Source organism: Aptenodytes forsteri, unplaced genomic scaffold (assembly GCF_000699145.1).
Source record: "Aptenodytes forsteri isolate BGI_AS27 unplaced genomic scaffold, ASM69914v1 Scaffold143, whole genome shotgun sequence".
NCBI lineage: Eukaryota > Metazoa > Chordata > Aves > Sphenisciformes > Spheniscidae > Aptenodytes > Aptenodytes forsteri.
The window spans coordinates 8,532,014-8,548,354 of NW_008794951.1; the positions used below are offsets into that span (position 1 = coordinate 8,532,014).

Sequence of the window (16,341 nt, forward strand, 5' to 3'; positions counted from 1 at the left end):
TGATAACAGCAATGGTGATGCGCCTGGGCTGGCAGATGGCCAGGGCATCGCTGCTTTTCTGTGCTGCTGTACTGGACAGGCTGGAACTCCAGTGTGAACTCGGGTCGAAGGGACTGTGACCTGTGGATGAGTCCACGCGGGAGCAGGACACCCCAAAGCCTCTGTGGCCGTGGATAAGACCATGCCAGCGCAGGTACATCTCGAAGCATCTGGGGCCGTGGTTATGTCTGTGCCACAGCAGGTATACAGGTATACCTAGGGTGGCCCAAGGATAAGTCCACGCTGGAGAGGGTACATCTCGAAGCATCTGTGGCTGTGGATAAGTCCATGCTGCAGCAGGTACACCTTGAAGCATCAGTGGCTGTGCATGAGGTCATGCTGGAGCACCTCAAAGCATGTGGCCATGGATAAGCCCATGACAGAGCAGGTACACCCCTGGAGGGACTGCAGTCATGGATAAGGCCATGTTGGAGCAGGTTTACTTCTGAAGGGACTGTGACTGTGGGTAAGTCCACGCTGGAGCAGGTATATCTCTGAAGGCATTGTGGCCCATGAAGAAGGCCATGCTGGATCAGGTGCACCTCAAAGCGACTGTGGCTGTGGATAAGACTATGCCACAGCAGGTATACCCCTGAAGAGGCTGGCTCATAGATACAGACTACCAGGTCCTGTGTGCCTGCACAACAGCTCAGCAAAGCCAGGCTGGCTGCCAGGACAGGGGCTGGAGGGGGCAGGGAGGACCCTTCCCACCACTGCATCCTACCTCCCCTTTTCCCATCCCCATCCACCTCCATTAGCCCCCAAGGGGAGCCCCCAAGCACCGTGCATGGCTGATCTCCTGCCAAGGATGGCTGGGGCCACAGGGAAGGGACCCTACTTTTTGTTTTCCTCCTCGGTGTCCTCGTTCTCTAGATTGTTGCCAGCACTTGCAGCCACTGCCTGGAGCTCAGGGCCCTGGAAGCGCTCGAGGAAGGGGTCTGGCCTTTGCTGCTCCTCATGCAAGCTCTTGCTGGCCCAGTCCCTCAGCACCAGCACCAGCCGGACTATCCTGGACAGGGGAGAGAGGCAGAGTCAGGAGGTGTCTGCAGAGCAAGGAGAAAGAAAAAGCTTGAGAGCAAGCAGGGGGGCTACAGCTGAGAAGAAATCTCTCACAGCTCTCTCTCAAGCCCAAACATTTCCTTTTTCCCCCCTTGTAGTGATAGTATGGGACCAAGAATATACGAGCAAGAGAGCCCACCCTGGCAGAGTCCCACATCTCCTTCCCCAATCCTGCTGCCATTCCCACAGGGACATGAGGAATGTGTGGGTCACCGGGGCAGAGTGAGGCTGCCTGCAAGGGAAAGGAGCCCCCAAGCCCTTCTGGGGCCCCAGAGGTGATGGAGCCATCCCCTCCCGCAGCCCTCTCCATGGGCAGCAGGGCATGCAGAGCAGCATTCACAGACGCTGGTCCCTGCAACCCTTGAATGCCGTACAGCAGGAGGGGATCCCGACCCCACGCAAGTCCCCTGTGTCAAAGTCAGGCACAAAAGGCTCACGCTCACCCCGGGCCGGCGGCACACACAGGTACCTGGCCAAGGCTTGCCTGCCTTGGAAAGCAGAGGCAGCCGGCTGTTCCCCCCCATCCGGGGGAGCCCCTCTCCGCAGCTCTGAGGAGGTGTCATCCTGGGTTGAGCAGGTCCTGCAGTGAGGAAAAGGGGGGGTCACAGCCACACCGTGCCATCGTGGCACCTGTCCACAGCCAGACAAACTGGAGGAAGCAGGCAGCTGAGGTTTGGCATCACAGCCATGTGATGCCAGGTCTCAGCAGACACACCAAGTTGGCCCTCCCCTCCCCTGTCTCACCGCTGCCTCCCTCAACCAAACTGGGGACCAGCCTAACCTCCTGGTGCTGAGCCCCGTCCCCTCCATGTCACCCTCCACTCGGGCTTGGGCAGGTGGGCAGGAGTGGCGGTTGGCCAGCGAGCTGTGCAGACCATTACTCTTGGCCATCATCCTCCGTGTGAGGAGACCACAGACACACACCCTGCCCCAGAGACCTGTGAAGAGCAGAAAACAGCCACAAGAAGAGCCATACAGGCCACATCATGTGGTTTGAACACAGAGATACGGCACAGCACGGGAAGAGAGAGGGTCAAACCCCATGGGATGTGCCCACCCCATGTTTTCCACCACCAGCCGTTGCTGATGCTGCAGTTAAGAGTCCTGCAGAGCATTTTGCCCTCCCCAAGAGACCCCACATCTGCCCATGGCCCATGAAAGATGCTCTCCTCGTCATTCAGGCTCCTCAGCCATTGCCGGGGCAACGGCATCCCCAGTGAGCCATGCCATAACAACGAGCCCATGGCTCTCGGCATCACTGCCTGCCCGAGTACAAGAAAATAGACTCGTAAGGGATGTAAGCGCAAGGCCAGCCCTGGCGGGGAGATGCTGTTGTACAGCAGCACAGAGTATACTTTGCGTGTACAAGGGTGTTTGCTCCTGAGCAACCACGCTCCCTCCCCAGAGCACTGCAACCTGCTGGTAGTCTGCCCAGTGAGCCCCACCTCTCATCACCGCAGAAATCTCCCCTGTGTTGGAAATTAAGGTTTGCTATTCAAAAAGAGCCTTGCTGAGGTTCCTGCTGGCAGGAGCTACCACCTGGTTTCAGAGAGCAGCAGAGAAGACCCTACATTAATATGCGGAGCCAGCTGTGGAGCTGTTAAGTGTGGGATTTCACTGAGATTTGTCTAAAAAGCGAGAGATGTCCACGGGGCTTGTCCAGCCCCAGCATCACATGCAGCCCTCACTGTTCTGCTGCACCCTAGTATAGAAGACACCATGCAAAAGCACCTCACAGAAACAACAGACTTGCACATGCATGGATGCAAAGGCACACAGGCATTGCCCAGCCCTACCTAGACCATGTATTCCCACCCTGGCCACCCTGCCTGCTCCCCCCAGGGCACAGTATGCCCTCCATACCTGCAATGCACAGATGAGGCAGGTTCCTGGAGACAACACGCTTATGCTCTCACACAGTACAGCCCACAGCCAAGGCTCTGCTTGGGGGAAGGCAATGCCTTGCACACCTCTACCAACACACACAAAGACTACAACCACGCTGCACGCACAGGGACAGTCATGCACACTCAGGCGCGTCACCTCCCTGGGGCAGCAGAGCCACTGCTAAGAAGCCACCACTGTCCACTTACGAGCCTGGCATCTCCCGAAGCCTTCAACAGTTGGCTGCAGCCTAACGTGGGCTAGCAGGGGCAGCTGGGGAGCATCCCTCCCCCGGGGGACTTCCCGGGCTGTCTCCAGAGCACTCAGGCTTTTAAAATGCGTGTTGAGCTGCAAAGCAAAGTCAGCACAAGCGGAGCTGCCTCCACTCCTGCCCTTCTCTGCCCAAGCAGAGAAGCAGGCGAGGCTGCTGGGCAGCACCCTGTCAGTGGCAAAGGGGCCTCTGTGGTGTGCAGGGAGGATGCACACGCGTGTGTGCATGTGTCTCGTCACTACAGCAAGCCCATCCTCTGAGCATCCTCGATGCTCTGAGCAGCAAGGCGCACTTCAGAGGAGTTAATAGCAGCCAGCTTTGTGTCTGGGGGATGAAAGGGGAGGAGGGAAACGTGCTGCTCAGGGATGCTCCATTTCCCTACCCACGCATCCCCTTCTCCCCCTGCCACCTCATCGGTGGCTGGAGGAACCCCAGACATCTCTCAGGGCAGAGCCCCGCTGGAGATCGCAGCCGTCCTGAGCAGCTCTGGCTCCAGCGGCTCCTGAGTCCCAAGCAAACCTTGGGGAAGGGTCACTGCCCACCTGGGGACAGGCACAGCTGGCAGACCCCCAGCTGGGCTCAGGTCCTGCCACACGAGGGCATGCACCGGGATTGCCTCCTGAGCCACCGCCTTCTGCTCCCCTCACAGCCCTCTGCCCTACAGAAAAACAAATCTGGTGACTATTTCCCTGCTTCACAGCCTGTGCCACAACTATGATCGAGAATTTGCAGAAGTAGCCACATTTTAACACCCTCCCATCCAGTTATCTCTTCTCACACTCGGGGAGCAGGAGACCTCCAGATGTGCTGCTCTGGAGTCCCAGCAAAGAGAGCCGCAGAGTTTGAAGATGATCATGAAATGCATCTTTCACCAATTTCTGCCCTCATATTTTGTTCACAAAGCCATTCTAAGAACCAGTTAGCAAAAAATTTGCATCCCCAAGGCAATAAGGAAGAGATTAATTTTTACCCCCTTCCTCCAGCATCTAGCTACTTGCAGTGGCTGAGGCTGGATCAGTCCCTGCTGTGTGCATGGAGTCCTGCACTGTGTGCAGGGCTGATCTGAAAGTACCAGCACCGGGAGTCCCTTCACTATCAAAGGTTTACCTTTTTTTTCCTTCAAAGCCTTAAATTCCACGTGTTCTGATCTCACTGAAAACCTGGACAGCAGGGAGCCCAAAGGAAGAAACAGAATTTTTGCAGCCTTGGCCAGGGCTGCTGGCGGTGTTGGGTGCTGCCTGGGTGAGCACCCAGCAGCAAGGGACGCATCACCCTGCTCTTGTCCCCACGCCACAGACCTGGGCACTGGGGACAGCTCACAGACCAGGAGCACTGGCAGCGGCATGTGTCCCCCTTCCACCTCTCCTTTTGCTCCCTGCCTGCAGCTGCCTTCAAAAGCAACACAGGAACTCCAGGAGCTGCTCCCTCACAGCTCCCTCGAGCACTGTATTGCACAAGACACTTTATTTTCCGTGCACATCATTGTGGCAGTGATCCCAGGAGACACCCAGCCCTGCCACATGTGCTGCCCTGGGACAAACAAGAGCCAAGAGGAGGAGGCAGGAAAGAGAGAAAGGAAATAAATAAAAGCATTGCACCCCAACAGGGACAGCATTAACCAGAGACCCTCCTCCTCCAGATCCCCCCCGGCCAGGGCGGCTGGCATGTGTGTTTTACATCAGTGGACAAAATGGCCTGTAGCTCTAGAGACATCAGAAATCCAGCATCCGATTAAATAAGCATACGTGGCTGAGACATCCAGCACCAGGTCAGAGTCCTGCTGCCAAGGGAATAAACCTTACCTGTTCCCATCCACTGGGATACCAGGATCAGACTCCACGGTGGGTAGAAGAAACACATCCAGAACACATGGAGTTTATTAAAATATGCATTTTATGGGTCAGTGTTTCCAGATTTACACCAGGATTTATGCCTTACATAGAAGTCATATTGTATTCCCTGCAACCTGCCAGTAATTAGCCTTTGAGAACACATACAGCTTGATCACCTCTCCTCCAAACATCTTCAATCCACACTTTGAAGGTGGTGTGTCCCCCAAAGGGTCAACCCTTCTCACCCTAAAATACATATTAAAAAAAAACCCCAAAACACAAGCTTCCTCCATAACACATTTGCACCTCTCACAGAAGAGAAACAAGTCAAACAATTTACCTACTTTCCTGGCACGAGTCACACAGCGGCAGCCCCCTTACACAGACTTGTTGTGTAAGGTCCTCTGGTAACCCTGACCACATCCCTGAACCACAAGCCACAGGTACCACCCCTGCACCAGTGCTCCCAACCCCTACATACACCCTGCCATGGCACGGCACGCCAAGCCCACCACACCGTCGTGGCTCTCATCTGCAATAAATCTCAGCGCTCTCCTCAGCTCAGCTGTCAGGCACAGTTTCAGACCTGCAATAACTGTGGGACAGTTATTTATTAGTCAATGTCCAGCTGCCAGATTTACAGTCACAACTGCTTGATGCAGTTGCAGGCAGAAAACACCCAAGCATCCATGTCTGTAAATAAGCTATTGGGACATCTGGATGACCTGCAGATCCAGCTACAATTACTTATAGGTGGAACAGAGAGGTCCTGTTAGGCCATGCCAAAACCTACCCCCAGAGCCTGCAAGCACAATTCCAGCAGATGTGCTGGATGAACCACCAAAAGTGTCTCAAAGTCACCTCAGATCCAAGTGTTATTAAACTCCACAGAAGAAAAGAAATGGCAAAGCTGTTGAACTGGGCTTGTTTTTAGCTAAAGAGCATCTGGGCCAAGAATTTCCCTCACATGTATTCTTGCACCGTCGCTGAATGGCTTGTCAGCAAACCTGGGAGCGATCCTACCCTCTGGCATTGGCAACCTAACAAATATCTACTGTTGCCCAAATGGGCAATTTTTCATGACCTGTCTGGTGCTGTCACTGTTGGTACAAGGTCTTATAATCCAGAGAGTCACCATGGGGAGGTTTCCCATGTAAACCTCTCTGGGAAAGAGCCAAGCTCCTGGATAAACCCAGACCTCAACAATGCTCTTACAGTCACTTTGGATCTGAACATTTGCAAACCCGCTGCTGAACTGCCTCCAGCAGGACAGGAGCCGAGGAGACGGTGGCACAGCAGCAGCTGCAGGGGTGGGAGCTCCTGGATCCTCCAGCTCCATACCTCCTAGAGCAGGGGCTATGGCACGGGAGAACTGGCAGCACTACCTTCACCAAAGAGCAGTTGCGCAAGGAAGAAAAGAAAACCCACCAACAGTTTAAAAACACTCAACCACCCTACACAAGCTTTTGGGGTGGAAGATGAGGAACAGACCACAGCAGTTGGCTGGGGACTTTTATGGGGTCAGAATTAAGTTATCCAAGCTGGGACGTGGTCAGGGAACTCGGCCCACTACAGGCTAAGACTGTAACAGGACCCCATGTCCGCAAACACCCAACGCTTTGGTTTTGCGTCTCCTCTGGCAGACAGCCCAAGGGCCAGAGGGTCTCCCATTGCTTTGCGCAGGACAGTCACCTCCTGTGTCAGCCACCAATTTCTTATGAGACCTGGGCTCTTCACAACAGTTTCCCACACAAGCACTGACCCCATCAAACATACAAGGTGGTTGCTAGTGTACACAGAGCATTTGCAGCCACAGCCCAGCCCTGGGACTATGCCTGTTGGGCCATATTCCTTGTACCCCACTTCTCCCTGACACCTGTCTCCAGCTGCTGTGGCATGAGGTCCAGCTTCATCATCTCCCTCACCCACCTCTGATGCTAGAGCATGGGAGAGGGATGGCACCTTCATTGTAATCAGGGCCTAAAGAACACAGATCCTTAAGGGCCTACAGTGCAAAAAGCAGGTCAAGTTAAGAAGAAATACATAGTTTTACTGTTTGCAAGTACACGAGCAAGGATTCTCTCCTTGCCCTCACCCACCCTGCCAGGGTTTGGCAGGGGAGGTCGGGGCATGGAAAATCATCTCCTCAGCCAGAGCCACGTGTTGATGAGGCAGGCGGAGATCAGCACAGAGTAGACCAGGGCCTCCTTCTGTCGCCAGGCGTTGCACTGCTCCTCCAGCACATGGAGCCTCCCCGAGATCCTCATCAACTGCAAGGGAAGCAGTGGGGCTGCTGTCAGCCCTGCAGCAAAGTGCAGAATACTGGCTACACCCCAGAAGCGTGGGACAGCAAGGGATGGAGGGATGTGAGCTGCCATCTCCTTCAGGTCCCCCTTTTCTAGAGCAGCAGCTATCTTTGCGTGGGAGAATTAGCAGCACTACCTCAGGTCCTGAGCAGATGCTTCAGGAAAAGGCCCTTTCCATCAGAAGAGCATCTGAGCCCTTTACTGCCAGCAGATGGAGGGGTCTGGCTGTCTTCTGTAGCCCTACAGCCCCTCAGGGTAGGAGCTTGATGGGTCAACACACATATAAGTCCTCCCCTGCTTCTTCATTAGCAATATCAGCTGGGACTAGTTTGGCAATGCCAGCCCATCAGGACTGAGCAACAGACCCCTGGATCCTCCTCACCCACCCTCCTATGGCTTTCCCAGAAAACATTTGCAGCCCTTCACCCCCATCTCACCTGCCTTCTCATTGCTGCCATCTCAGCTGCCCCGACCTCCTCCAAGGCACTCTCTGGGGCTGGGCCAGCCTCCTGGGAGCTGTGGAAGAAAAACAGAGATGCAGACAGACAAACACTACTCCAGAGGTGCAATTGTTTTCCTGCACACGCAGCACTGCCACGGGGAGCCGAGACATGCAGGTAGCGTGTGCATGCCCAGGATTTGCTGTCTGGATGCAGCATCAGGAGAGAGGAAACAGCACCTGCACAGCATCTACTCATCTCTTCTTAACCTTCATCATGCATATTTATACCCCTCCACCATGCACCCCATAGTGATCACAACAAAACATACAGCACAGGCCATGACAGACAACAGGGAAAACACATGCCGGTATTTCTTTAGAGGTCCAACAGAGAGAAAACATATTTACCAAGCATCCATTCTCTGTAGTCAGAGGAATTCATTGAGGATTGGATAAATCATCTTTAGAGCCAGTCAGGTAAATACGTATCACAGGGCCAATGCCAAAATGGAGAGATGATCTCATTTACATCAGCAGGTGAGGATCCCGCTGGTGGGAAGCATCCATTAACTGGGGGGAACTATCTGAGCAAGTGCATCAGCCAGCAGAAAAGGTTTCTGTGTTTGCTGAGACAAGGATTTGTTCCTCTCCAGTATCTCCAGATACCACAAGCTCACTTTCCCCACCCTCCCGACAAAAAAAGTATCACTTTTTGCTCTTATAGCAAATTTTACCTGCAGCTTGAAACATAAGCAAGCAACCCAAGCATGAACCACTTTCTTCCATCCCCAGAAACAAAGGGGCCACACTGGGATTAGCTGCTGCACTGGCAGAGGCAACACAGGCCACAGATCTCCAGGGCATCCCCTGGAGACACAGCCTTGCTGTAGGGCCCACAGCACCAAGCCACAAAATAAAGCCACAAAATAAAGTAGATCCACAGTGAGAAAAATCAAAACTGCCATGTTCAATCTGTTGTTCCTATCATCAAAGGCTAGCTCTACATCAGTTCTTCTATAATCAAAATTCCCCTATGCACATCAATAACTTGCACGGGCACTTGCTGATACCATGTGGGTTAATGAGTGTCTAACACCACTCCTTCGAAGACCGAGGGGAGGGGAGGGTATTTATTCCTGTTTGCAACATGATGTTGATCTCGCTGAAGACAAGCCAGAACAGCATGCGGAGATTCAGTGAACCTCTGTCTAAAAATACATTTGTGAGATAATACCTCCACGTAATGTAGCTGCGTTGTAAAATGAAAGTCACAACAGAAAGAAAACCCAATTTCCCCCAGCACAGAGCCATTAAAAAGGGACGTATCCTGCAGCTTTTGACTGAAAAATCCCAGTTGATACAGGTGAACACCCTTTAAAGTAGAGACTCAAAATTACCTTCCAATGACTCATATCCTTCAAGAGGTCACTGTCAGGCAAGTATTCCAGCCTCTGTCCGAGACCAGACTTTTCTTTATTAAAATTTCAGGACAAACAAGTCAGCTCAGTCATTTTTATTTTTTATTGTTGCATAGGGGTACAAAGTTGTTGTATTGAAGAGATACCGTATGCATCTGAAGTGATGCAAAGTACCAAGAAGAGGCGTTTCAAAGTGGCTGGCTTCAAAGGCAGATTAAGACCTGGGGCAAGGCCCGGGACTCACCCCACTGCATTACAGCAGCCCCGCAAGCTACCACCTCTCATGGTACCATGGCCTAAACCTCCTCTACTGCTGATGTGAGGAGGGAGAAGATCTTACTTAGCCACTAACCAGATCTGTTGGCATGCCCACACTTCATTAAAAAAAATAAAAGCAACATTTGAAGACAGTCAGCCTACTGTGCTTAAAAGCAGGGACATCACTTTGCCTTGTCCACAGGCAGAAGCCAGCTCTGCTGCCAGCACCTCCATGCCAGCTGGGGAGGGAAGGCAGGATGTGCCACTGAGGGTACTGATGATGGATGCTCACTCTCCTCCCTTTCTGCCTGGAGGCTTTGCTCAAGGAGAATTAGAAGTATTTAGACATTCCTCCAGGTGCTCAGCAGCCTTAGAACAGCGGGGACACCTTAAGGCTGCAATGATGTCTTTGAACATGTTAAATTTACTGCACTTGCACAGATAAGAGTATGGTGGAGATAGTTGCTCCAGCACATCCAGAGAGATTGAGGTCATTGCCTAACTGCTCCAGTGAGCACGCAGGCATACTGCACCCTGGCCAGAGGCATCGGCTGTGGGATGAGTAACTCGGTGCAGCCAGTTCTTGAAAAAGGTTAATTAAGAGTGGCCAAGATATGGCCAAGAGTGCTGGGAGCCTGCAGAAGAGGGTGTCTCGGGGACAGGACCTGGGTCAGGCCATCTGTTCTGGATTTTGATTCCCTTCACACATTTCTCTCCATCAAGCTATGAAGGCATGCAGAAAAATTAGCACTTGCTTAGCAGTGAAGAGCAGCTGAAATCCCAGCAATGTCACAGGTGGCATTCGATCACTCGGGGTGCACGGGGGACTGGTGTTAAGCTAAGCAGGAGACACAAGCTGGGCTGAGTTAGCAGGGTGTACCCACACTGGCTGCACGAGGCACTCCTGGGCCAGGCACCTGGAGCTGGCAGACAGGACAGGCAAGGAGGAGCGTCTGGGGCAGCCATGCAGGACCTGATCCTGAGCCATGCAGCCTGCGGTTTACAGAGCTCATGCCTGGCTCATGCCTTAGTGAGGCAAAGGCAAGCCCTTGCAGAGTGACAGGGAGGTGGCTCAAGATGAGCCGAAGTCACCTGGACGGCACTGGGTCTTGCAGAGCGTCCTGGACACAGTGGAAGAGCACCTGGCCTAGGAGGCACATGGTCTGGAAGATGTTCTGCACGGAGTAGATCCTGCCCGTCTCCGCAAGGAGGGGGAGTGGGGCACTGCGCACAGGCAGGGGGCACACGTCTGGCCTGGGGTGCACACAGAATGATGCCTGTTATTTCCTGGTCTTGTACAGCACAGGCACAGCCTGGCATTTGGCGGTGCCCTTCATCCCTTCAGCAGCTCCAAGCATCTCTGGGCAATGCCACTGGCACCCAGACCCCACGTCACCAGGTGGGACAACCCGCTCCAGCAGCCCCCAGGCTCAGAGGCAGTTGCCTGACTCCTCCAAAGCCATGGCTGTGTGATAAACAGACCTTCACCAGCTGCTCTCACCGGGGTTGCAGAAGGCAGCTCTCCTTGCCACCCAGGACAACGCTTGACTTCTAGGGGGAAAGGTAGCTCTGCTCTGGGATTACGTTAGAGACAGTTTCTCCACTTGAGAAACTCCAGAGCCCAAGGCCATGAGCAGAGGATCGCTATCACCATGCTACTGCTCACAAGCTATGCTCAAAGAGCTGAAAAGCAAGTGTGCTCTTAGCCCACCCTGTCTGCAAGGCACCGCAAGTTTCAACAATCCTTGTAGAAACCCGGTTAAGCCCTGGTGCCTCGTTTGCCAGTGGTCACCTGCCTGTAGTCCCCAGCATTCTGCCGTGCTGGTGCTGGAGCAGGAGAGCACGTTGCAAAGCACTGAGAGGACCCTGGGGACCAACGCAGTTGCCTTCAACGCTGCCTGGCACAAACCTCTCTAATGCCAGAAGCCACGTTCCTCTCATGCAAGAGTAGGACTTGCCAGGCACTGCCTTGCCCCTGTCTGGATATCCCCCCACCTCGGGGCACCGACACCAGAGAGCATCAAAGCAGCACAGATGACAGGAGATGCTGATCCCCACCCACTCCAGACGTCTCTGGGTTCGTGCTCACCGCTCATGGTGCTGGCCCGGGCTGTGCAAGGCCAGCTGGGCACAGTCACTTGGAGTCCTCTCCCGCCGTGACCTGCTGCTGTGATGGCCCTGTTGGCATCAAACACAACCACGTTAGTGCAGAGACCCTGCATGGGGCAAGCCCAGCCCGGTGCCCTGCGTGGTCTGCAGTGCCAGGAGCCCATCAGCATGAGGAAAGCACTCGGTGGTGGGAACATTACATGAGCCCCAAACTTGGTGAGCTGATGCTGGAGCAGGTGGGGACACATGCTTGGAGCAGGGTGAGGGTCACCAGCAAGGAGCCTGCTGATCTGATCTCTATTCAGATCAAAAATCCTGAACCTAACGCATCCGGGAACAGCTCTTGAATCTCAGGGAGGTGAAAGCATTTGAGAAGGCAGATCAGCAGCTCCAGCAGCCAAACCAAGCCTTTGCCTGCCCATGTCAGGGGCCTCTCTGAATTAGTTTCACACAAAGTTAAAATCTGCTTTCAGCTCTGACACGAGGACCCTTTACGCTGCCATGATGAAACAGTTCCATCTCGTACTTCATCCAGGAGAAACAGTGGTTGAAAAGGGACTTCAAAAGTAGCAGAAGGAGGTTGTGGGGGGACTGCACCTACCTCAGCCTATCTCCTGCTCAAAAATGCGTTAGGAGATCTGGCTGAATCTATGTCCCAGCATGCAGGTGTGTACTGGTTATGGGACAGAAAGAGATCTCACCACCCCTTGCTCCTAGGACCGCCTACAAGGAGGTAGCACTCTGGAAGATGAATTCTGGCTTGAGCTGATAATAGACCTCTGGAGAAACCCAACAGTGGGATTGCTCCCCCTTCCCACCACAGGCAAGCCCATCCACTCTCAATACAGTACCGATCGTTTGCGTTTCTGGGAGCTTGATCTGCTGCCTACGTGCAGAAAAGGGAGCTCCCCGAGGCGGGTGGGCTGCGCAGAGGAATCTGGGGACATGTGCACCACAACAGAGGGGACCTTCCTTTGCTGGTTCAGCAGGATGGGCCTCAAACTGGCATCGGATATTTCTACAGAGAGGAGAGAAGAAAAAATTAAACCAACCTGAATGCCCTCAGGACAGGAGAGAAGAGAGATCCACCCATGTAGGAGAGCCAACCCTGTGTCTAGTGTTACCAGAACCAACCCCTCCTGCCTTCTGTTGGTCACCTTTGCCCACCTCTCCCCAAGCATCTCTCCACCATCCTGTCTTACTTTCCAGAAGAAAGCTGACTACAATATCTGCCCCTGTCCTCTCTGCTTGCAAAGCAAACCACTGGGGACTTTATAAAGGGATCCTACTCCCTAGGATTTTGTAGAGCCCCACCAACCTTCAGCCACCCCAAAAGACAACCCAGGACATTACCTGCAAGAGAAATCCTATCAGGGATGTGCATCCGAAAGGAAGGAGGGACATCCTCTGTTACTGGCTCCTCAGCCACAGGGCTGAAGCTATCTGCTACCTTCAGCCTGTTGGGAACCTGCATCCTTTGATTGATGGCTTCTGTGAAGAGCAGATCACAGCGGACTCGGTTCAGGTCCAGTCCCCAAAATGGCCACATCTTTTTTGATTTCCTCAGATTGCTTGAGCACCCTGGGATTTCACACAGAGGAAAAGAAAGCTGAGCAAAAGTGGTAGCAAGCAGCTCTTCCAAACTGGCACCTGCACAGGGACAACACAGGTGCTGTAAGACACCTAAAATACAGGCAGAAACAACCCAAAACACAGACACCATCAGAGTTGTCCTGGAGAATGGGGTGTCCCACAAAGCCCAGCTGGCCGGGGCAAGGGAGTGGGGCCACTGCAGGTGGGAACTCCTGCCCGGCAGGGTGAGAAAGGAGAAAACTCCTATGTGTCCTGGGAGCAAAGCATGAGCTTAGCACCTATTGCCTCAACTGATAGCAAGGAAAGGGCAATAGTTCAGCACACCTGTGGGAGAAGACCAGTTCAGTATACCCTAAAAACTAGTGAAAAAAAAATTATTTGCCATCCAGAAGTAATTTTTTTGGAGGGCTGGGAGCACATTTTTGTGTTTCTTCAAGGAAAAATGAGGTTTTCTAAAAACAAAACACACATTTTGGTGATAAGATTTCAGGTTACCACAGAAAAAACTGAGCACTAAACTCTTTCTCTGCACACATTTTCGCTGCAGTATCCCCCAGGGCCATGCCTCATTCCCAGCCCGATCCAGCACCCATCTCCTTGACTGACCCACACCAAGCTGAACAAGATGGGCTTTGCCCTGAGCAGAGCTGCCAGATGCTGAACCATCCTCCTAGAGGGGAAGGAAAAGCACACATCAGCAACCCCAGGCCAGCACTGGCTCAGCTTTCTCCCAGGAGGGGACCGGCACCAAGGAGGGACACAGTCCCCAGCTCTCACTGCTCCTGGGGGCAGCTGACAGCAGGAGCAGGACACGGGACACTATCTGGGGCTTTGCAGCTACTCAGGACGCACAACTGCCCCGTGCCTCATTTTCCCCTTTGCCAAGTCCCAAGGCTTTGAGAAGTGTTCTGGGGCCACAATGTCCCAACACTTTCACTGAGCGATGTGAGCTGAGGGCAATCAGCATACATTTTTGGGAGAGAAGCCCTAAAAAACACCTTCCTGGCTCCCAGCATATGCACTCTTTATTCTTTCTCAGAAAGCTGCAGCCAAGGAAAAAACCCAACAAGCAAGGGCTACTGAGGCTGGCAGACACCAGCCGGACACCAGCACTGCCCGGCATCCCACATGTGCCACATGCATGCACAGCCCCCCCTGCACCCTCCTTGCTGCCGCCCTTTGAGCTTGCCATGCCCAAAAAGGTCCCCCTTTGCTTCCAGGTCAAAATCTCCAGCATAAGAGGGGCCGCCTGCTCCAGCACAGCCCAAACAGCTGGAGGAAGGAAAGGTTTTCCTCTTCAAAGCTCAAGTGGGGGAAATGGGAGGAGGTGAACAAGCGTGAGTGTGCAGGGGCCCTGCCTTCTTTGATCACGTCCGGGGACTATTTAGCAGCCAGGTCTCTGACGCTGCATTTCCAGCCCACCAGGCTGCTCCCAGCTGGCAGCAGCCAGGGCTGCCCACCACCACCCTCACTGCTGCTTCTCAGGGTGCTTCAGACCCTCTCACCTGCCCCAGCCCACTGCCACGCCCTGGGATATCACCCAGGGGAGAGGAGCAGAGAGAAATCCCTAGGGAGCAGCACCACCTCCCGAAGCCCAAAGGACCGTGGGAGACACGGCCCCCAAGCCACTGATCCCGTCAGCCAGCCCTGTAACTCCAGGTACACGAGGGCAGCCCCTGCAGCAGCCGGCCCTGTAACTCCAGGTACACGAGGGCAGCAGAACCGGCTCTGCATCTGCAGTAACCAGCACTTCCAGTGATCACCTGCCTCGCGCTGCTCTCTCCTCCTCTGTCATTAAAAGCCTTTTAATTAAAGAGGCAGAAATTTGCCCAGCATCAGTTGTGGCAATTTCCTGCTTCCAGCCACGCAGAGACAAGATCCCCGTCTCTGCAATTGGGTCTGCACCAGAGGCGCTGCTGGAGATGTGGTGTGCAGGGGCACAGCAGCCGCCGGCTGTCCCACACCTTCTCCACCACCCTGCCCAGACCCAACGCTGGCATGGGTGACACCAACCCATGGGTGTCACAACACACACGCACCCTGCTTCTCCCCAAAACCTCAAAGAAAGTGGATTTTTGCAGGAACCCCCCCACTTGGGAGCAAGGCAATAAGTCCTGGGACATTCCCATAATTCCTGGGACAGTCCCAAAGCAGTGTCAGTCCCACAGGAGAAACCTGCATCAGACACCTAGCCCCACGGTCCACAACCATGGAGACCACTGGGTTTCTCCTTCACATTTTTGGTGCTTTAGAGGAGCGAACACCCTGTGTTGCTTTCTCAGCCTGCTCTCCGGGAAACCAGCATATATTAATAACAATAAATCTGGAGTGGGCAGATTGGTTCATTTTCTAATCACCTACAAAACTGCTGCAGCTCCCAAAGAACAAAGGGATGGGAGGGGAGTGAGAAGCAGGCTCTGAGACACTAAGCTATTAAGAAAAGAAAAAAAAAAAAATCAGCTGTCAAAACCCGTAAACAAAATGCTTGAGTGGCTGGATTTCCTCCTGTAACTTTCTTTAGGGCTTTTTCTAGCTATTGCCAAGCAACCCCCCCTTGCTGGCGGAAGAAGACTGCTTCTCAGCCTCTGCTTTGGCACTTCTTGCTTTTGCAGCAACAGGGAATTTCTGGCTCACTAAGCCTATGAGAAGGTTTAAGTCCTGCAAGCTGGGAAAACCTGCCCTGGGGAGGAAAACCCCACAACCTCCCTCTCTCCATCCCTCCCCAGCCCAGGATGCTCCGTACAAGGCAGGCGGGGGTACCAGCCTGGTCCAGCACCCCCCCTTCACCTCTCAGGATGGGGTGCTGGGGTGAGCAACCCTCTGCTAGAGGAGCTGATCTCGCTCACAGCTCTGCCCTTCAGCTTGGGGCTGTACCTTGTCACGGCAGAGAGGGGCTAACAGGGAGGGGAATGGGTTTTGTCACCCGGCTCAGGTCCTGCCGCCTGCCACAGCCAAGCCGCAGAGCGCAGCCGGCCACGCAGAGCCGGCGTGACCCCTCTGCCCCCCGCGTCCCCCGGCCTCAGCTTAGGGATGCGCTGAGGAGCAAAGGGCTCCGGGGATCCCAGACACAGCGCCCGGCTCTGATCACCGCGGGAGGCCGAGAAACTCCGGCCAGGGGACACACGTGAGA

The 16,341-nt window shown here is 54.0% G+C and overlaps 2 protein-coding genes across 2 annotated transcripts in view; both read right to left on the reverse strand.

Moving 5' to 3' along the window:
- Positions 1-1,992, reverse strand: part of CNGA2 (cyclic nucleotide gated channel alpha 2) — a 7,737-nt gene extending 5,745 nt beyond the window's left edge. The window contains exons 1-3 of the mRNA XM_019471023.1: positions 1,880-1,992; positions 1,568-1,678; positions 878-1,048 (exon numbers count right to left, since the gene is read on the reverse strand). Of these exons, the coding sequence (XP_019326568.1) occupies positions 878-1,048; positions 1,568-1,678; positions 1,880-1,992 (395 nt within the window). The remainder of the gene's footprint in view (positions 1-877; positions 1,049-1,567; positions 1,679-1,879) is intronic.
- Positions 1,993-5,116: 3,124 nt separating this feature from the next.
- On the reverse strand, positions 5,117-13,257 carry LOC103895676 (mitochondrial fission factor homolog A). The gene is made up of 6 exons (XM_009275355.2): positions 12,972-13,257; positions 12,470-12,636; positions 11,599-11,687; positions 10,602-10,763; positions 7,829-7,907; positions 5,117-7,355 (listed from the first exon to the last, which is right to left on the reverse strand). Exons 1-6 carry the CDS (start codon positions 13,165-13,167, stop codon positions 7,224-7,226), a joined length of 825 nt encoding a protein of 274 aa, XP_009273630.1. The 5' UTR covers positions 13,168-13,257; the 3' UTR covers positions 5,117-7,223.
- Between the last annotated feature and the right edge of the window lie 3,084 nt (positions 13,258-16,341).